This window comes from Scardinius erythrophthalmus, assembly GCF_964197995.2.
Source record: "Scardinius erythrophthalmus genome assembly, chromosome: 24".
In the NCBI taxonomy this organism is placed as follows: domain Eukaryota; kingdom Metazoa; phylum Chordata; class Actinopteri; order Cypriniformes; family Leuciscidae; genus Scardinius; species Scardinius erythrophthalmus.
Window position 1 is genome coordinate 11049752 of NC_138244.1, and position 22279 is coordinate 11072030.

At 37.3% G+C, this 22279-nt stretch overlaps 1 protein-coding gene across 2 annotated transcripts in view; it reads left to right on the plus strand.

Moving 5' to 3' along the window:
• The window catches only part of jph3b (junctophilin 3b), a gene marked incomplete at both ends in the record, with an annotated part of 31043 nt that extends 15041 nt beyond the window's left edge, over positions 1-16002 (plus strand). Inside the window, 4 exons of one of the 2 annotated variants that reach the window (XM_081355980.1) lie at positions 10129-10253; positions 11614-11923; positions 11993-12584; positions 15922-16002. In XM_081355980.1, coding sequence (XP_081212106.1) covers positions 10129-10253; positions 11614-11923; positions 11993-12584; positions 15922-16002 — 1108 coding nt within the window. Of the gene's footprint in view, positions 1-10128; positions 10254-11613; positions 12585-15921 lie in introns of both variants that reach the window. The other variant, XM_081355979.1, reaches the window with a different exon arrangement.
• Between the last annotated feature and the right edge of the window lie 6277 nt (positions 16003-22279).

A 22279-nucleotide genomic window follows, 5' to 3' on the forward strand; every position in this document is an offset into this window, starting at 1 on the left:
TCACTGGTCTAGTTCAGGTTGTTTATTTTAGATGACACATAGGTCAGCAGAAGAAAAAGGAGATCGAGATAGGGTTCAGGAAGAGAAACCAGGAGAAAAACGAGGGTGACAGAGATTCAGAAATTTCCGCATTATGCCAAGAGTTCTGGAGACTTGCCGGAGATAGGCAGGCAAAATTGGAACTAAGCCAGTTTGCCTATTTATTTTTTTATCACTCTATCCATTTCAAGCACTCTCAAACCCTCACAAACTCACAGTAGCTTATTGCCTCACACATGTTGTGGACGTGCACTGTGTGCATCCATGTGACCTGCACAGACATGTTAGGAAATGTGTGTGTAAGCACATATGTGAGTTTAGATGCTTGCGCCTGCCTATTGATGGCGCCTACATATGTTTGCATTCATACAAACGTGCATAGGTATGCATGTGCTATATTAAGAGCGTCACTCACCCCACAAATCCCACTGACCTCATTATATTCTCAGCAATGCTATCACTACAGCTTAGCACTGCCCCTGCCAACACACACATACACGCATATACACACAGCGCTTTCGCAGCAACCAATGAAATTAAGCTAGAAATGTAGAAATAAATCATTAGATGATTTACACTTTTTTCAGGTTCTAAAGGTATTTATTATTACCTAATTTGCAAACTCTTAAGGAATAAAAACATAAATTTAACATGTTAAATTGGAAATGAACCAGTGTTATTTTAGTTTTATTTATATACCATTATAGTATTTATTAATATTTTGAAGTAGATTTTTTGTTTTCATTTTAATTCATTTTAGTTTATGTTATTTTGTTATGCGCTTTCATTACTATATATATATATATATATATATATATATATATATATATATATATATATATATATATATATATATATATATATATATATATATATATATATATATATATATATATATATATATATTGTTTTTGATCCAAGATTTATATTTTACTTTACAGTTTTATTTCAATGGAAATTATTTTTAATCAAAAAATAACTCAAAATTTACCCAATTATTTCTTAATGCATGTTTCTGATCTTTATTGTAAATTAATTATTGGTTCATGTTATTCAAAATGATACAAACTACTGTTGTTATTGTTAAACAAAATCATATTCCACTGAAATGAAGATTTTTTTTATTATTTTTTTATATATATATATATATATATATATATTAATATTTAAAACATATCATCCATGAAAACATTTGAAGCTTACACATTTGAAACCATGTAATGTAATGTGTAAAAAATTGGGAACACCTGCAAAATGTCAAAAGTCACATGATTTTGTGACATTTACAAGTCAAATTCATGTTTTTCAAAAGAGACATTCACACCAGTGGCGTAGCCACGAGGGGGCCTGGGTGGGCCTAGGCCCCCTCATTTACATGTCCGGCCCCCTCAGATTTCTGATTGCTTAAAATAAAATAATAATAAAAAAAAAAATTGTTGATGTGTTAGTCTAATTGATAGATTGACCAATCAAAATACTGCGCAGTAAAATGCGGCTGTTTTTAAACTTGATTTGACGTGTTGTGCGTAACCTACGCTGTCATCTTCGCGTGAGAGTTCATGCGGTGAATGGCAGCGTTGTGCAAAGTACAATATTACGCACGAAAAGATGAGTGAGAAGGAGAAAATAAGCCATCTACATCTGAGTTTGCTTCAGCTTACTACAAGACGACAGCGAGTGAAGCGGCTAGGATACAGAAACGCACATATTTCATCACAGGAATAGAGGTGAGACTTCGACTCAGATCGGCACAATGCGCAATGACTTGTTTGCAATTGATGAACCGCCTTCACAACCAGTGATGACCACATTTCCTGTATAGCCTATATCTGTTGTATATGAAGAGTTTGGTTTCAAAACGCGATAAATCCATTATGATTAATTTGAGTAATAATGTGTTTTCTTTACCAAGAGAGTGGAAAGATGAAAACCACTATTTTTTGTTTCAAACTTTAACATAGCATATTTAGGTTATAATAAAAATAATAAAAATTTAAATTAAAATAAAATTTAAAATCCATATTTGATTTTCAAATATTATAAAATATAATAAAGGATTAGTTTCCCCTCAAAATGCAATAAATTCATGACACTTTTTTTCCCCAAAATGCAATTAATCCATTTAATCCAAAAATATTTTTCATATTTTAACTGTTGAAATACACAACAAAGTAAGTTGATCCACATATGACAGCCTCGGAACTTGGTCAATACTAATCTTATTTAACTTACAGGCACTGGACTAAAAATAGCCGACATTAAATCACCATCGCTAAGAAATACCTCCTGACCTTTTTTTTTACGGCGATCAGCTGTAAAATGGCTTGGTCCTGCTTGGTTTTTCGTTGACTTTGAGTAAAACAATTGAACGTTTTTCAAAAGATCCCCTGGGGTCAAAGTGTCAGCGTGACAGAAGTTTGATGCTGTCGTGTGAGAACAAGCAACAGTCGAGATTTTTTCCTCCTCCCGTGCCTCATCTTCTTAATCTCCTCAAGTAGGCTAGCCTTAATTATTAGATTATTTCGATGGCTTACGTTTCTTCCCCACCGCAGAAACCACCATAGGGTCACCAGTGCCGGGTTTATTCAAAGCGCCGCTGTTACGTGGAATGGTGCGCTGACTGCACGGATATCGCATTTTACGAAAAATTAAAAATGGACTTTTCAACACCGACCAGATAGCCTACAATACAGATTTTTGCGGGAACTAAATATATATATATATATATATATAGGCCTATAAATATATATAGGCTATATATTTAATTTTGGAACCAAACTCTTTATATATTTGCTGAGTAAGATGACATGATTGACACTTTATAATCGCCCTCGTAGGCTACTTCATGTTAAAGATAATAATCGCCGAGCTATGTCGCTAGCCTAGGCTATATATATATATAAATATATTAGTTGCCCCCTCATTTTAAGATTGGCCCCCCAAAAAAAAAAATTCTGCCTATGCCCCTGATTCACACATCTAAAATGTAACAAAACGCTAACATTTACAAACTGCTTGATGATGAATTGCAGAAAAAAAGACATTCATACTAAACTTGTACTATTGTATGTTTGTTGATGGAGAGGGTGGATTCTATTTTTTTAACCATACCTGAAACAATTTACCCTGGATCATTCCTTGGGGTTCACTGTGTGACCCTGGAGAAGAAAACAAGAAAAGATTGTTTCGAGGAAAGGCCTAATTGCTCTAAAGGGAGTAAGAGTTTGAGAAGAAAGGATTGCTAATGGACTCTCAACTATCAAGCTTACTCTAAAACATTGTTTTTCTCAAAAAAACCCTCTCAAACCATGATTTTTCCAAAGCAAGGAGTCATGCCATGCATTTTTATATAATTTTGTTCCCATAAGATCCATTTAAGCAAAAACAGTCATGATTTAGCTTTTCTTAGCAATTTTCCACCCTCTCTTGGACCCTACAAATAGGCTTTGACCCTACAAATAAGCTGTTTTTTTTTTCTTTCTGTGAATTCTCTCTTTGCATGTGAAATGATAAACAGAGCTTTGCAGAGCTTACTGTGGGTTTCATGGCCATGAGTCAAGCTTCTTAACACTGAATACGCGTCACTGACGTTTATGCACTGAAAAAAAAACTTAAGGTACAATCAACTTGGCTGTCTTAAGTAATTTCAACTTAAATGACATTAAACTGGCTTAAAAAATGAGTTTAAAACGGTTTAACTTATTTTGATGAGTTGAAGTGATGTAAAAACATATGTTGCCATGACTTACTGATCATGTCATTTTTTACAGTGTGGCCGGTTATCCGCTGGTAGTTCATAACTGTTTTTGCAACTTCGTTTCGGGGAGGAACTTTTGAAGAATAATTGAATCTTTTAGTCCAAAAGATTAAGAAAAACTTGATTTCTAATGATGTAGTCCTTTTTAAACTACTATACTTTTATACATTTAAAAAGGGTCGTCTAGAACAGGTCCATCAAGATTTGCCATACAATTCCAAAATATACAAATACAAACACTTCCGGCCAAAATGTACGCAGACACAACACATAACAGGATGCAGGATAGACTAGTGGAGATCTAAACGACTGAGAAGATCACATAACAGTTAATCTGATTAGCTCGCTAGGGTCAACCTGGTCAAAGTAGCTACTACAGTAGACCTGCGCTGACACGCTAACACCGGAAGCAACCGTGACTCATCTGCAACTTAAAGCTTTGTTCTGGTGGTCACGGGGCGACTTATTTGGGCCATCCATAGGACGTCTTAGTTGTCACAAGAAATCCATCTTTGGACTTTGGTACAAAAGTGTCAGTATATTATTTGACCAAAAAGTGACCACCCACTTTTTCAGAGGCTCTGGTTCTGGTATTGTTCCCATTAATTTTCTTAACATTTCACACACAAAAAAACACCACCACAATTTTCAAAACCTTGAATTAATCCAATCAGCTCTGAATCACAACATTTAACTTTAAATAAAATGATTAACATTACAACATTTGATTCTGAACGACATTATTATTATATACATAATATACACTATTATTATAAACTAATTAACTGAGCAAATGAGCACTTATCCTATTAATCTTTTCGAGTAAGAGAATCGACACAACCTGTAACATAAAATCATTGGTCACATATAAAATCATCTATAAGTCATTGTGAACAAATTAACTTCTCATCCTATTAATATTTTTGAATAATGTAAGAAAATAAAAAAGCACTAACATAAAATCACTGACTATAAGTAGTTATGAACAAATCAACTGCTCAATATGAATATTTTTGAATAATGTAAAATAAAAATAAAAACGCTAATATAAAATCAGACTAAGTCATTATGAACAAATTAACTGCTCATCCTATGAATCTTTTGGAATAATGTAAGAAAATAAACACTGACATATGAAATCTATGACTATAAGTCATTATGAACAAACCCAACTACTCGTCCTATGAATCTTTTTGAATAATGTAACATAAAAAAATGCTAAGATAAAATCTATGACTATAAGTGATTATGAACAAATTAACTACTCATCTAATCAATCTTTTCGAATTGTGTAATAAAAATCAACAACAAAAAAAGCCAGATCTAAAATCACTCACTATAAGTCATTATGAACAAATTAACTCTTCATCCAATTAATCATTTCAAATGATGTAATAGAATCAACAAAAATGCTAACATATAAAATAATTGACTGTACTGCAAGTCATTGGCTAAAATTATTAAATACAATATTTTAGAAATGTGCAACAAATTTTCATTTTCAAATATATACAAATATAAAAGTAAATTGAGAGTGTAGAGAGACTGATTTTATTACCTCAATCACAATACTTCATGGGCCTGAGTCTCATTTAAATCAGAATGCCATGATTCCTTCACTAATTGATGGGTCTTGTGGTATTTTACTAGGATTTTAACAATAAACAGATTAAAAAAATTATTGACTTGTGGCTTCTACTGAAGCATATCGTCATTGCTTGATCACAGAGATCAAAGTAGGTCTGAGTTGAAAGTTTTGTATCTTTGTATGGAGAAAATTAAACGTGGATGGTCAAACTGTATGTTAATGTGCTTGTGGTTTTGATGTCATAAACATTGTTTCTAATTGACTCACACCATTATCTCTGAGTGGACTGGGGCAAGAGCTTTGCATTGTGAGTATTAGCATATATTAGCTCTTTTTATGTCAAAAATGCAAGAAAAATCCTGTTTACCATTATAAATGCCTTTAAATTAAGGTGACTGGAAGATCCATCTTTTTAAATTGATGGTGTAGTTGCACTCTAGGTTATGGATGTGTGAATGTGATCCTAAAAAAGAAGGCCGGGTGTTCAGATCATTTAGTAAAGTCACGCGAGTAGGAGAATGTGAATGAGAGGCAGGGCTTTAGAAAAAAAAGAGTGCGTGTGTATGAAAGAGAGTGAAAGAAGCGATGGGAGGTGCCTGCACGTGTCTGAGTGTTGAGAGGAAGGACGGAAGAAAAAAAGAGAGTGAGAATCTGTGTTAGCGTCAGAGAAGGGTGAGAGAGTTTGCACGTGGATGAGTGTTAAATATATGTTTAAAGAGATAGTTCACCCAAAAATGAAACTCATTTGATTCAGAATGCTGGTTCAAATCCAAATGATTTACTTTCTTGAGTGGAACACAGAGTCATATTTTTTGAAAAATATCCTGGCTACTTTTTTTTCTCAATCTAATGAAAGTGAATAGGGGATTGGAGATGACAATCTAATTTGATCAAAAACACAGTAAAAACAGTAATACTGTGAAATATCATTACAATTTAAAATAACTAAATATATTCAAAAATGTTTCAAAATGTAATTTATTCCTGTGATGCAAAGCTGAATTTTCAGCATCATTGCTCTAGTCTTTAGTTTGACATGATCCTTCAGAAATCATTCTAATGTTCTTATTATTGTCTATGTTGAAAACAGTAGTGCTGCTTAATATCTTTGTGGAAACAATGATTCCTTTTTTTCAGGATTCGTTGATGAATAGAAAGTTCAAAAGAACAGCAAGTCTTTACTGTCATTTTTGATCCATTTAAAGCATCCTTGCTTAATAAAAGTAATATTTTTTTCAAAAACAGACAATTCTCTGAAAACAAGGCTTTTTTTTTTTGCTTCTTAAGTTAATGCATCATGTTTTAAGATATATATACATTTTAAAATGAGAGCAAAAAAGAGTAGCCAGGTTATGCTTCAGAAAGTTTACTTTATGTGTTCAGTGGGAGAAAGTAAGTCAGTTGGGTTTAAAACAACACAAGGGTGAATAAATGAACCCATTTTTTGCTGAACTATCCCTTTAACTGTGTGAGTTAGCGGGACTTGCTGTGAAACAGCGTTTAGTCTCTGTTTCCATCAGAAAGTGTGTAGAAACATTGCTACTGTTCAGCAGTATATAAATAGAACGGTAACCAGCACAGCTCGACCCAGACTCACAGCGCCTATGGATCAGGATCCAGTGTGTGTGTGTGTGTGTGTGTGTGTGTGTGTGTGTGTGTGTGTGTGTGTGTGTGTGTGTGTGTGTGTGTGTGTGTGTGACCATACCATTTAGAAGCCCTCTATTAGTGAATGGACGTTTCTCACATCCAGCCCTCACTCTCTGACTGTACTCTCAACACCTCCAGAAGCATCCCACAATCCTCCTCTCATTCTCCTCTGTTATCTAATTGTTTGTCCTTTTTATACCCCACGCCATCTTATTCTCTCCCTCACTTTCTCTCCTCTGCCGTTGCCAGGACAACCGGCAAGGCACGGGGTGAATGCAATCCTAAGATCTCTTCATCCGACCTGCCTCGCCGTAGCTCACCGTCACACACTCGAATGCTCTCGCGCCCACATGTTCTGACCACACCACACGCTATAACCCCATTTAAACACACAAACACACTTTCTTGCACAAACATGCACTTGGTTTGGCTGGCTGGCTGGGTGAAGACAGCCTAGAGCAGAGAGGAAGAGGGTGCAATCGATGAGCATCGACATGCAATACTGCACCAAGACAGCCACTGCACAAACAAGCAGAGAACGAGACCAGGGGGAAAAAGTTCAGTGAGAAAGGGAGAGCATCTTCATACCTGGGCTTTGTGTGGTCCACTCACATGAACAATCTCTCTGTGGCAGAATGCAAAACTTCAAGTCTGTCGAAACAACAAGTGTTCATTACAAATCTGAAAATAAGTACAATTAAGTATTTTTGTTTTGTTTTCCAGCACAAGTATTATATTTTAATATTTATTCAATAGCATATACTGATATTTGAATAATTTATTAATTGTCTAATAATATATGTATTGTTATTTTAGTATAATTTAGATACTATTAGTTATCAATTTTTTTTTTTTTATGTTTTCCATTTTCATTTTAGTTTTTGTTATTTTAGTAAATCAAGTTAAACTAAATTAAAATGTGGAATAAGTTTTTTAATTTCAGTTTTATTTTATTTCAAGTAACAGAAATGTATTTATTTATTTTCAGTTTGAGTTTTATATAACTATAATAACCTTGATTAACTACTACTACTAACAAACAATTTCAAACTAACTAAAACTTAATTATTAATACTTTAATGTTAAAATTTACTCAATAAAATGTAATATTTTATTAATAATTTAATAATATTTTTAATGAAATTTATATTTTTAATAAATACAATTAAAATTAAATGACTAAATAAAAATACTTATAATAAACTAAAAATAAATTATTCATATAAGTAATATTTTCCTATAGTGCACAATTTTGCCTCTCAAATCAGTTTATCAAATTTTATATTTACTGGAAAACTGGGCAAAAATACTGATTAAGAAATGATTTGTTTTGCAGTACGCAATCCCACGTCAGCATGATGCTGTGCGTCATCATCATGCAAAGTCGAAGTCTCGATCGCACACAGGTAAAACAGAAGGCTGTGATGAATGGGGAATCACACATTAAAAGGCGAGGTTGTGAACGCTAGCTCTCTTTTATTCTCTTAGACACAGAGCACATTGATTTCCTCAGTGAATTATTTAGCAGCCCAAGCAAACACTGTTGCCTGTTCTTAATGTGAAGATGCACAGGGCAACTTTTTGGGCAATGTTGCCGTCAACGGGCAACCAGATGAGACACAGGGCCCACGACTGATAAAAATTATCCAGATAGAAATGTATTGCTCATTTTCAATGGGAAAGTGCCCAAGCAACAATCGCTCGACAAGATTGCCCAGCAACATTGCTCAAAAAATTGCCCTGTGTATCATCACCTTTAGAGGTCCAGATGGGAATTAGCAAAGAGTACTTGTGTATTGTAGAGGATAATTGCAACATTTTGGAGGTGTTGGCTTATTTGTTCAGAAAATGTTTAGCCTGAAGCTTTCAAACTAAATTAAAAAAGTTCCTGGAGAATTCCGCAACCATTTGACAGCATGTGATATTTACATTTAAATGTGGGTGTTTAAACTGCAGTAAAGATGGTTTAACAGATCATGAAGTAGAGTCTTGGCAAGTTCACAGAGTTAAAACAAGTTAGAATTACAGTGTCAGAAAGGCATGACTGTGGAGTCCCGAGAGCGTCTCTCGGAGTGAGGATGTGTGAAGCTGTGTAATTGTTTGCCTTCAGCCTGTATTTATCGTCAACCCTTGGATAATCGGAGTGTCACGATCTTGGTGAAGCATGTGCCTTATAAACTTAATGACCAGATTGATCATTGGCTAAACCATGTACTTATGTGCATTTTGCTGTGGTCTGCCTCATAAAGCAAGGTTTTCCCAGATAAAAACCAAACAAAAAAAACACCATCCATAAAACATGATAAAACTATAATGGTAAGCCTATACTTATGTATACTTTTGCAATAGGATTACTGAAATTTCAGTGTAAAACTTTCTTTAATGTGACATACCTTTAATCCTCATGTTGTGTTCGGGTCATTTGGACCCGGAGAGGATTTCCCGAAAATGCTATTTAAAGTTATCGCGTTGGAATAAAACTTACTGACTTTACTCACCCAGGCTATAACTACCTCGCCCAACAATTTTTGAGAATTTTTCTATTCTTTGTGATTATTTCCCCCACCTTGTTACAACTTGTGGTGGTCCTGGTAAGAAATTACCGGCCTACAAAAAATTGCTTATAAATCTCTCATTATTCTATATTATCTCCATATATTGGATTCAATCTTTTTGTCAACTTGTTTTCTTTCAATTAGGACAGGTTTTGTATTTCTTTTTGAAACTGATTGATCGTAGGCCTCCTTTAACTGAGCTTATGCCCCTTTTTTGACCAAAAATAAAAGCATTATTTGTGGGTAATTTTGGCATGAATGAATGGGGAAAATGGAAAATAAGATAAACATTTAGTGTTCAGGTGCATGTTAATCATGTTCATGTTCACATTAACATGAGTGCTTGCAAAGATAAAAGCCTCAGACCTGTGCATGGATACACACACACACACACACACACACACACACACACACACACACGCAAACAAACAAACTATTTGCAAGACCGGCTGGGCAATGCAAGACCACCAGCCCTGTCCTTTTCTAACCCTGTCTTTCTCTCTACATATAAACCGCTTTGGCCCGGACCACAACATCCACAGGACAGCTCACGCCAGAGGGAAAGCAGACGCCGCGACAACGGCAGCGCAGAAAGCCCAGGAAGAGAGCAGGCTGGCCCGCATCACCGCCAAAGAGTTTTCTCCTTCTTTCCAGCACAGAGGAAACAGTGAGTGCAACCAGCCGAGTCTGGAGACTAAAAATAACTGGGACTTCAAACTGTTTGACAGTACGACTAAGCTTTTACGGTTCACTGCGAATGCTAAATATGCCAATTAGTTAACTTTACAAACACTCGCCAACCGTGATTTGAAAGCTGCAAATATTATTCACCGATTCTCTAGATGACTTACAATTTAGTGTTTGCGAGCAGCAAGAGGTAGATGTACACGTTAGTAATAGCTCAGTGTAGGAACAACAGAGTGACGGTGAAAGCGTCCATGTGCGTACATGTAGGTGCCGGATGGGTTCAGGGCTGTAGGGGTCAATGCTCCTACCGTGCCGTGCGGGGGGAATGAGTGATAGAAGAGGCAATAAGAAGATAAGGGGAGGTCAGCGCTGACCTTTCCGACAAACCCACGCGAAGCTAGCCGACATACACAATGAAATTTATGCATGCACACACTATACCCACACACACATATTCACACCACCCACACACATAAACACACATACTGTTAACGCAGTCACTCTTTCGGTCGCTGTCACACCCCCACACATTGGCAGAATTTATGCCAATCCCATCACAAAACACCCCTTTACAGGAGAGCTATAAGCACACACGCTGTGCTAGATCAGTGTATGAGACCTCCTGGAACGGTTGATATTTCTAAATGATAAATTTACGTCATGTGATGACCTTAGAGATGTTAGGACAAACTTGGCTGAGATGTGCTGACTTGCAACAGATTTGTAAATTATGTTTACAATTGCAATACAAGCCTTTATAAGGTTAAGTTGAAAGTTATGTACGTACAGGCACATAGGGATGAAATCTTCATTCTCATTAGCCGAGCTGATTCGAGCAGCCATGGTGCTGACTCAGGAAAGATTTGATAAGTTAAACTGTACTACCAGGAATGGTTCATGTGCTTCAAGCAATCAAGCGAGGTACAGGAATAATTCACCCCCAAAATAAATATTATGTTATGATTTACCCTTATGTTGTTCCAAATCCACCAACCAAGCTGTTATTTTTTTCTGTGGGACACAAAAGGAGAATTACTGAAGAATCTTCTTGCCGTTCTTTTTTCATATATCTACAGCTTAAAGTGACCATACCATCAAAAAGACTGTAAAAAACATAAGGGATGCACCAATATTAAAATTCTGGCTGATATGATAAGCTGATTTGGGCTAAATAAAATACTCCAAATTCATTTTAAATCCTAAAAGTGAATTAAGACAGATGGAAGCTTCTTCAAGAGCATGTTCCTATCCCATACACCCCCTTTTCAGTACATTTCAAGCATGTGGCATGACTACATGTTTAAAAATTAAAACTTAGACTTGTCTCTGTCTTCGTGTAGGAGTGGAGTGCCAGCGACCCAAACAGCAGAACTCGAGTGAGAACGACGTGGAAGCGATCTCCAGTGGGACTGCGGACAGCACTGAGCTCTATATGAAGGGCTCCACACCTCCAGACCTGACCCCAGACGTTAGCCCTTCTCCCAGCCGGCCCTCCACACCTCCCCGAAGCCCGACCACCAAATCTTCCCACCGCACCAAAAATGCCCGCTTCCTGCGACAGACTGCAGTGGACGAGGAGCGCGGGGGAACGCAAGAGATCCAGGTGCTGATGGAGGGGAGAGGTGGTGGTGGTTCGGGTGGAGGTGGAGAGTACCTGAGGGCTAACAGCTGGAGTGAGGACAAGCGTGCCTCTCGTGGGGGCAGTAGTAGAGGCGGTAGTCGTGGCAGCAGCCGCTCTACAACCCCTTCTGTACAGGACGAGGTGCGGGTTGGGGCGGCACGGGCCAACGGCCACAAGCACGCCTCCAATCATAAGCCTCGAGACCACAGCTCCTCCAATCACAAAACGCCACGGGAAAGAAGGCCAGACGGACCCTCTGCTTCCTGGACGTCTCAGCGGGTACAAGGGGACAGTTTGGCTCACTCCCGTCTCCTAGAGCAGGACGAGGAAAAACTGAGCAATTATGAAATGGAGATGAGGCCGTTACAGCCAATGGACTCCCATAACTCCCAGAAGCCCTATGGGCATGGGGAGGAGAGGCCTGGTCACTCGGAGTCCCGAGCACATACACTACAGCGACGAGGTAAAAATCGCGACCGGGAGCGGGACGTTCGTGATGCCTCAGGGCCCAGGGATGCCCGGGAGGGGCCGGCTCCAGACTCAGTGCAAAAGTTGGACAGTCTACGAGTGGGGGAAAAGTTAGAGGCACGGCCCCTCCGCAGGGACCTCACACTCTCACCCCCACAGAAATCCCCACCTATTGCACTACAGCACGAAGACGAGAATCAGTCTCAGCTCAAAGTGAACTCGGTAAGTGAAGATGCACTACACTGAACACAGGGAGAGTTAACCCAAAATTAAAAGTTCTGGTATCATTTACTCACCCTCAAGTCGGTCCAAATCTGTTTGACTTTCTTCTGTGCAACACAAAAAGAGAAATTGTTAAAGACTCAAGCTTTAAAGACAGAAGCTTTAAAGCTTTAAAAAGGATGCTAAACACCATAAAAGTATGGTAAAAGTGGCCCTTCTCTGAGTGAGAAAAAGATGATGGAATTATATGACAGGGGTATCCAATCCTGCTCCTGAAGGGCTAATATCCTGCAGTGTTTAGTTTTAACCTGGCTCAACATTTCTAGTAACTCTGAAGACCTTGATTAGTTCAGGTGTGCTTTATGATGACTGTATCTAAGGCCATGTTTACATTTGATATTAAGAAGCATTTTCGTCAATCCGATCTCAAGTGGACGACGCTAAATACGAAGTAATCAGGACAGAAGTGGTCAAAAATGGACAAAAGAGACTGTTTAAAACACCAGGTGTAAATGGGAATGTGTCTCCCTCGTCTACTTGTGAGCCGATAAGCTCAACAGGATTGTGGCCCTCCAGGAGCAAGATTGGACGTAACAATTTTATGGTGTTTTTGTATCCATTCATTGTATTTGCAAGGACAAAAGTGACAAGTACAGTCTTAAGAATGTATCTTTTTTTGTATTTCATGGAAGAAAGAAAGTCATATGGGTTTTGGAAAAACATGAGGGTGAGTAAATGACAACAGAATCTTAATATTTGCCCAATAAATTGTGCAATAAAACACCTGAATATTGAATCATAAAATTTAATTATACTATATTAAAACAGATTGAATACATTTCTAATCAAATGCAACCGCACCAGATGTTTTAGTATGCATCAGTGCCTGAGAACGCATGGGTAGGAAGAATAACCTCCACAAACATAGTGTAGGCGTTCAGAGTCCCAATGGAACATAGGAGCCGACAACAGCCCAAGACACATAACCTGCACACATATCCAAACTTCAAACTGTCCCCTTCCACTGCCTAGCGGCCCTACGATCTCTTGCTGCACTAAGAACACCTTGGTAACAGCAAATTGGCAAAGTGGCTCCTTCCACAACGCAGCCCTGCATTGGCTGTCCCACACTCTGTTGCTAGGGAACAGCTTATGCCTTGCTCGGGTTGTGGCCAATCAAATGACAAGACTGAGTTCTAGTAAGGAGGGGGTTTATGTTTGTAGCTGCAGAGAGGCAAGCAATGCAGCAGACTTGTGTAAGACAGGTTAACATGAAACAGAAACACATCGGCACAATAGCTAGTCCTACTTCAGGAATTAACAAACACTGTCAATGCTTTTAACAACATTTATACATTCCCGAGATATCTAAACAACTAGTTAGCTTTGCACAGCAGGAAGAAGAACAGGTCCTAAACAGGGCACAACTGTCTGACCATACAATAAAACAACTGTGGAGAGCAAAATGTGGTTGTTCAACAGGAAGATGCGCTAAATGTGACTGTGTAAGATATGATTGTCCTAATTCAATGTGCAAAATCAACGCTCACGGCATCTTCTTAACAGTACTGTGTCCGGTTCGCTTGTCACAGCCTAATTTCATGCCTCACATGTGTCTTGCATGTGCAGCGCGCGTGTCCCTCTGCTCAACGGTTGTAAACATTGTCCACGATACGCTTACATGAGCCCATTAATTACAAAAGCGTGCTCGACAAACGGAGCTCTTTGCAAATACGTTCGTCCTTACGAGGGCTGGCACAATGCAGTACAGACTCTCATTTCCATTCAGATAATACCGTATCTCTACGGTGAGCCGAGGGGAATGGAATAATCATGCAGGCTTTCTTTAAACACGCACTGTAGTGTGCAAGTGTGTTTTGAAGGGAATCTAGGACTGCTTAATACACTGAAGAGGAAATTCACTAAACAGTTGCACAACTTTAGCATGTGATATTTCAGCGCAATTTCACTGCGATATTCACGCAACAGCTTGAGTATTTCAGTCGTTGTCATTCTTTATCAGTGCAAACTGATGCAAACTGATTCCTTTCTATGCAAATTAGGTTTATTGAGTGCAGTGTATTCACAAAAGTGAGAACTACTTGCACTAATGTTAACTATTTGCAGCACTCCCACAACCAACTAAGATTGAGAAGAGCGCTATAACCAATTAATATCCAGACACAGAGTGTAGTCAAGTGCACTTTTGGGCGTTTTAAAGAGCTTGTTTAGGGGCCTAGACTGTAGTTGTAATGCAATGTTGTAATGTCCCAGGAAAGTACACCTGACAGCTGCATAACTCCACAACATGGCAATTTTGCTACATACAATTCTGACTATAGACGTTCATAAAAATCTGTAAGGTTTGCTGTGATTATGTGTAGGGTAAAACCCAAAATATACTTTGATTTTAATGCATACACTATGGTTTGTGAGTGACGTAAATTTCAACATCAGCATAGTATGTGCATACTGTACATGCGCAGACTGATTTTTCTAATCGTGCATAATCTGTAAACTCAGCTTGCACCACCCCATTGATTTTTTTGTTGTTGTTGCACTAATTAGTTTGTCTACAAGGTGCTAAAATTGTGCCAGCCTATTGTTTCAAGGTTAAAAAAAGAGAAGGAAGAGACGAAACGATGTCAACACACTACTGGAAACAGCAACAACAACAGACAGCCGCATTTACAAGCGCTTGTGTGAGGGGGTTAAGAGATATCTGCAAGTAGTTTAAAAGAGTACAAAGAAATTTGTATCAGTCATAACTTCTGGAGAGAAATAGCGCAGACACTGGACAAGGTTGAAACTTTCAAGTGGGCATGTTTCAAGCGATTTACTTTATGCGTTTAAGCTATGCGTTCAGCTGCATCCATACATTAAGCGTTCTTTTTAAAACTAAAGTATACTTTAAGCTTGCACAACTTGGATAGGGTATAGGCTATGATAGCTGAATGCTAAGCTAGTGCACTAAGTGATTAGTTCACCTACTACAAAAAAAAATTTTTTTTACTATCTATTGCTTCAGACATTAATTGTCATAAAAATGTAGTTCAGACTAAAGTTAATTTGTAGGATTTCTAATCAGGCACTAAATAGAGTACTAATTAAAGGCTCTTTCAGCAAATAAAATCGTTTTGGGGTCCTTGTTGTGTAATTACACATTGTGTTTAGCACAGATTTTTGAGCGTGTTTGCACTGTTACCCGATTCTCATTATTCTTTAGTGAATCCAGTTAGACAGCATGCCAATAAACACTATTAGCCTAGTTTTTAGTGAAATCCACACTGTATAAACAAATACTGACCTTTCTCTTTTTCTCTTTCTCATTCAACAGGGCTCCAACTCTATTCTGGTAGTCATGGTGATTTTGCTCAACATTGGAGTCGCCATTTTGTTTGTCCATTTTTTTATTTAAACTCTGCATTGCCTATCAATTCCTCTTGTCCAGCTACACTATCATCAAATCAATACTAGTATCATCACGATTGATCTGGTTCCGGCCCGTTTTTTTAAAACAAACGACCAATGTACTTCTATCGAAGTTACAGCATGTCAGTAAGAGGACTGAGGAAGGCAACAACACAAAACTGGGCTCAGCGGTTCTGTCTGCTTTTCTGTCTCCAAAGAGCTCGTTTTGATTTCTTAATTTCCTTTTTTTTTTTATCTGAAATAGTTACAAGCATCCTTTTGAACTTCTAGTTTTATCCTATGTATTCACTCACTCATTAATGCTGATATAAATTGATATACTTGTTTCTCTTTTTTATTTCATATTCTTACTTGCCTTTTTCTTGACAATGCTGGTGGCTTTTCTCGGTTTTCATTTGGTTTTTGGTTTGTATTTGGGTGTTGGACTCATTTGAACGGTGGCTTTGGTGAGGGAGGGTGTGCAAGGTGGCGTAAGGGTGAAGGGAGACCACCATCAACATCTTTTCGGGTGATGGCAGCGTTACACAGCTATGATGTCAACAGGTTCAAAGTGATGGGAAACGGCCCCTGTCTAACACCACCCGCCTCCCTCGCGCACCACTCCTAAGCATTGCTTATGTTTTTCCATGTCTTTGTTTTTGTCACTCATCGGAATAACATGCCAAGCGCTCCTCTCATTTCCTTGACACCTCCATTTTCCTTCTGTGTGGTACGTCAAATACCAGTGGACCCCAGAATGTCATGGTGGGCCTGAAATGAGAATTAAAGACACTTTTTAATGATAATGGACCTAAACTGAGGCTATAAAGCTTTTTGATGTCTAAACACCTGTAAATTTGCCTAAATATGTTGTGTATGTCAAAAAGAAATCGGCTAAACAAGCACAACCACACCAAAGTGGGTTAGTAAAAGTTCAAGTCTGATAACCACAGAGACAGTTTCTGCATTTGCAACATTTGCACCGGGCGAATCTGACCCATATGCATTTGGAAAAATTCCCAGATGCAAAAGTTCTACGATCTGAAAGGGCTTTGTCATTAATCTTGCACCAAATTTCAGCAAAATAAATCATAACATAGTTTGACTCATTTATCTTTTCATAAACAGGTCCTGCATGTTAGATTATACACAGTACATTCAACAAAACGTAGCATGGGTTTGATCTTCGGAAGCACTTTCCTAAGTTTGATCTTTTTTCGCAGAATTCTATGTTATTTAAACATTGTTCGAATGTTGTATGAGGGCTAGCACATGACATTCTGTGAGGTCATCATTATAAACCTCTACCCCTCCTACACTCTCTTTGATGAAATCACGAGAACGTGCGAGCACCTGCCAACCTCACCATGCACACCTGAAAGCCATGCTGCGCGAGATGCTGGTGTTCCCGACCAGACATTCAAGAGACTGTTAACGTTTTTTTCCCAACTGCTGCTTTCAAAAAAACTAATATTTATTGATAAAAAAAAAAAAAAAACTTTTTTAGCTATTTGCAAGACGTCTGAAAAATGCCGACTGCCTTGTTTTTCTAAAAGTAAAAGTAAAAGAAAAAAACAAAGTTGCATGCTAATGTATGTTTTAGTTTTGTATAGATAACCTTATCGGGAAAAAAACATATGGAAAAGTGTGATAGCAGTTTTGGACACGTTGTAAAAACAGATTTAATTCGGACTTGCATCAAAATGTTCATAAATTCGTGAGTAGGCTATTGTACGAATTGGCTATGAATTCATATGACCTCATTCGTAAGAAAATGTATGATTTGTTGGTAAAACTTCGCCATAAAGGCCGACCCCTAAAACGAACACTTAAAGGGATAGTTCACCCAAAAATTATTATTATGTCATCATTTACTCACTCTCATGTCGTTCCAAACCTGTGTGCATTTCTTTCTTCTGCTGAACACAAAAGAAGATATTTTGAAGAATGTTTGTAACCAATCAGGTGAGGGGCACGACTGACTTCCAAAAATACTATGGAAGTCAATGGGGCCCATCAACTGTTTGGTTACCGACATTCTACAATATCTTCCTTTGTGTTCAGCAGAAGAAAGAAATGCACACAGGTTTGGAATGATGACAGAATTTTCATTTTTGGGTGAATGTCGTTCCTTCAAAGGAACATAAGCAGACCCTATGAAAACGTACGAATGAGATTATCACCAATTGTCCAACAAACTGTCATAAGTGTTGAAATCTTTTACCTTATTGGCCAACAGCATGATACACAGTGGAACAGGTCTGATCGGGCATGCCAATGATGAACCCGAGGTCCAAGTGCTGGTCCCGGCATCCAGAGGCCTTTCCGCCCCAAAATCAGAGACGAAACTAAAACAATCAAAGAGAGGTGTTTTGTTTATTTTTTTATAGCCAGCTAACAGAACGTAAAGACTGAGATGTTTTTATAGCATGTGTATATGGGCTTGTACTCTCCCCCTTGAGTCTGTCCTCCTGGCAATGATTCACTCACAGTTTGTGTACTCTTTCTCTATCCCTCTTTCTCGCCCTTCCTTCCCCATATTTCTCCGTTTCTCTATCCAGCCGGTAAAAAAAAAAAAGAATAGTAAAGGTTAAAAAAATGAAATGTACAAATGACAACTATGCTGATGTAAAGGAACGCAAGCTGGGGGCCCAAATGTATGGAGTTGTGCATTTGCTCACCTCGAGTCCTTGGGTTGGTCCAGGAAGTTTGCGAATTGCTGACTGGCTCACTTTGAAACCACAACGGCTGTATGTGACGGGGATGGTGGGATTCCAAAGGGTCTTTGAAGCAGGGAGTTGCTGCAGTTGACCCGCACCGCCGGCTCTTGTACCGTTTGGCCTGGATGTATCCGTCACCCTATGCGCCTATAGCATGCCCAAGCATGCCCAGTTCTTTTATCTTTCTCTTCCTCTATCATTCAGTTCTTTACTTTACCTGGGGGTCTGTTTCTTTATGAGTTATATGGAGAAAATAATGAAAGTGTTTGAAAGTAAGCACTTGTGTTGTGGTTATTGAGTCTGGGTTTTTGTTTCTGCTGTCTTTCTCTGTGTCTATTACAAAAGTAACAAGCGGTCACGTGGTGATGCATTTACAGAAGATGGGAATGATATTGTGAAAAAAAAAAAAAAAATCATTGGGTCAAGCTGACAAAAAAAGTCATGTTTCACCCCAAAACAAAAAAATAAAAAAATAAAATAAAAAGAAATTATTATCTGGATACAGACAATGAAAACTGTTTACACTTTATTTTACAGTGTCCTTGTTACATGCTTTACATGTACTTACCATAGTAATAACAGTAAATTATGCATAATTACATGCAACTAACCCTCAACCAAATCCTAATCCTACCCTAACACTATAGCAAGTACATGTAGTTAATTAATATTACTCAGTACTTAAATATATAATTACACTGTAACAATGACACCTTAAAATAAAGTGTAACCAGATATTTTTAACTGTGAGATTATTTATGGCAATTAAGTTATCAATGCACTCTCCCCAGTCATACACCTTTTACACCATTGCTGTGAAGAGAAACTAAATTAAACTGTACGCTACTAGTAATACTACAGTATAATATGTCATAAGTAATTTTTTTTCTGAAAAAAATGTATTCAAATAAAATTACTACAGCAATGAAAATTATTTAATTACTGAAAGAATTAGAAAAAGAAAAAGAAAAGTTAACCATTTGGATGCATTACTGAACTGAGATTTTAGGGGAAAAGTGCTTAACTGTCATGAAAACAATGCAAAAAATAACAGCCATAAAATAGCCTTCATTGTCTTTATAAACAGTAAAATATAATCTCTTATTTTTTTTCCTGATATTATTTGAATTGTACAGCATTTATACATTATTGTATTATGCTTGTACAACCTTTATGTTGATTTTAATAGAAAAATCATTGTATTACAGAATTTATTACAGTAATAAAGTCAAATAAATAATGAGAATCATCAATAAGATTTACAAAAAAAGGCAATGAGAGGAGGAAAATTTGCTTGAAAATGTTACACTGCAAGAAAAAGTACAGTAATGCTCATTCATTGTCTTTCAAAATAAAATTCTTATGTTTTTTCTTTTGATTTTGGGGTAAAACTCAACTCAGACATCTTCGTAGGTTCATTTTACTCAAGTTACAGTGAAAGTGATGCAATATTCTCAGTGCAGACGACTGTGAACAAAAACAGACAAGCAGGTGATGCATTCATATTTCCCCGGTGAGAGTGTGTCATCGCAATAGCAGCCTTAATATGGAATTGTTCTCCAGCAAGCCAGGGGTGTGGCCAAGAATTAAGGGCGTGGCCTTTCTAACTGGACACTTCACACATATGAAGGTTATCTTATTTTGAAAAAAGCAGCGTTCGTATTTGTCAGGACGTCCTCTATAAAGATTGTCATGAATGTAAATGAACCTACTTGATGGATTGCGAGTAAAAAAAAAATGAAATGCACTGAAAATATGAAATACAGTCTGCAGGGGCACAAGGTCAATTCATTTTATCTTCAAAGTCTCTCTCATGTCCTTGTTTTGTCTCTTTCTCTCACTTTCATCCTTGTCCTCTCCTGCAGAAACTAACCTCATGTCATCTCTCCTATTGTCACATCACTGAATCATGGAGGTGGAATGCTTACAAATAAGCGTAAAAATCCACCCCTATAACTGACTTGAGATGGTTCGCAAATGTCCTCAAAGATTTGTCCTCAAATCTTGATCTTAAAGGAATAGTTCACATGAAAATGAAAATGTTGTCATCATTTACTCACCCTCATGTCGTTCTAAACCTGTATGACTTTCTTTCTTCTGTGGAACATAAAAGAAGATATTTTGATGACTGTTCTGGCTGCTCTTTTCCATATAATGAAAGTGGATGGGGACTGGGTCTGTCAAACTCCAAAAAGACAAAAAAAGTACCACAACAATAACATAAAAGTGGTACATAACCTAATTTGCAACAAGAAAATACAAACTACAATTTAAGCTTCTTTTTTATTTTTCGTGAACTATTCCTTTAAAGCTAGCTGGGTACAAGAATAAAGGCCCGTTCAGACGAAGGACGATAACTATAACGATAAAGACAGTTTTAAAAATCAATCTAAATGTAAAAGAATAATAGAGTCCACACCACAACTATAACGATCAAGACACAGGGGAACAATATCGTTGGAATCACTCCAGCTGATGAACGATAAAAATTGACAGCCAATCAGAATCCATCCTACTTTAAAGAGCTTTAGCATTTAAAGCGGCAGTGCGCCTATATATAGTTATCGTTATAGTCATCATTCTTGGTGTGAACGGGCCTTGACACTACAGCATATCAATAAACCACATATAATGAACATAATACTGGAATTTCAGCATGGGTGCAAGTATGGGTTAGTTAGAACCTGTGGGATATTCTAATGACATTACGCCAGCGTACTTCCTTTGACCCTACTGGGCATCGGTGGCATTTTTACATGGCTGCCTCTGTCTCCCCTCCACATTACTGTGCGTCTGACCGGTTGCCTGTCTGCTAGGAAGTTAAGCCAATTTTGTCTGAGATTACTGTAACAGAATCACTGTGTAGAGTTCAGCCTTGTCCCAGCACTAGAAGAGGATTATGGGTGATTTCTTTAAATCTATTGGTAAGACGGAAGTCAAGAAGGAGAGCGAGCGAGAGAAAGAGACAAAATGACGTGCTCTAGAAACGACCCTTCCAGCGCATTGGCAAATCTCACAAAAACATTTACAGGTTATCTCTAAATCAAAGAGAGAAACTAAATATGTTTTGCATAATGAGTTAAGCCAATTATTAGGATCATTAAGATTTTTTTTAAATGTAACATTATTTCCATGACAGTTAGGCTTAAAAAAAATATTCTCATTATTGTAATGTGCCCAGATGCTTAAGTTTTACTTTTTTTTTTCATTATTCTATATATTTCTAAATATATTACAGTAAAACACACTATAATACAATTATTTTATTTAAAACAGCATAAATTAAAGGTACACCAAATATTACAATAATGTATAATTTAAGTATTTTTTTAATTTATTGCATTACATTAATGTTTTTTTTTTTACTGTATCAAAGTTTATTATAATACAATTATTTTACATTAGCATAAAGACAGTACAACAAATATTATGACAACGTCGAAATTTAAAAACAGTAATGAGAATGAGATTTTTTTGCATTTTGGTGAAGAGAATGTTTTTATGAATGCATTCAATGCAATGCATTCATAAAAAATCTTACAAATAAAAATAGGATTATATACA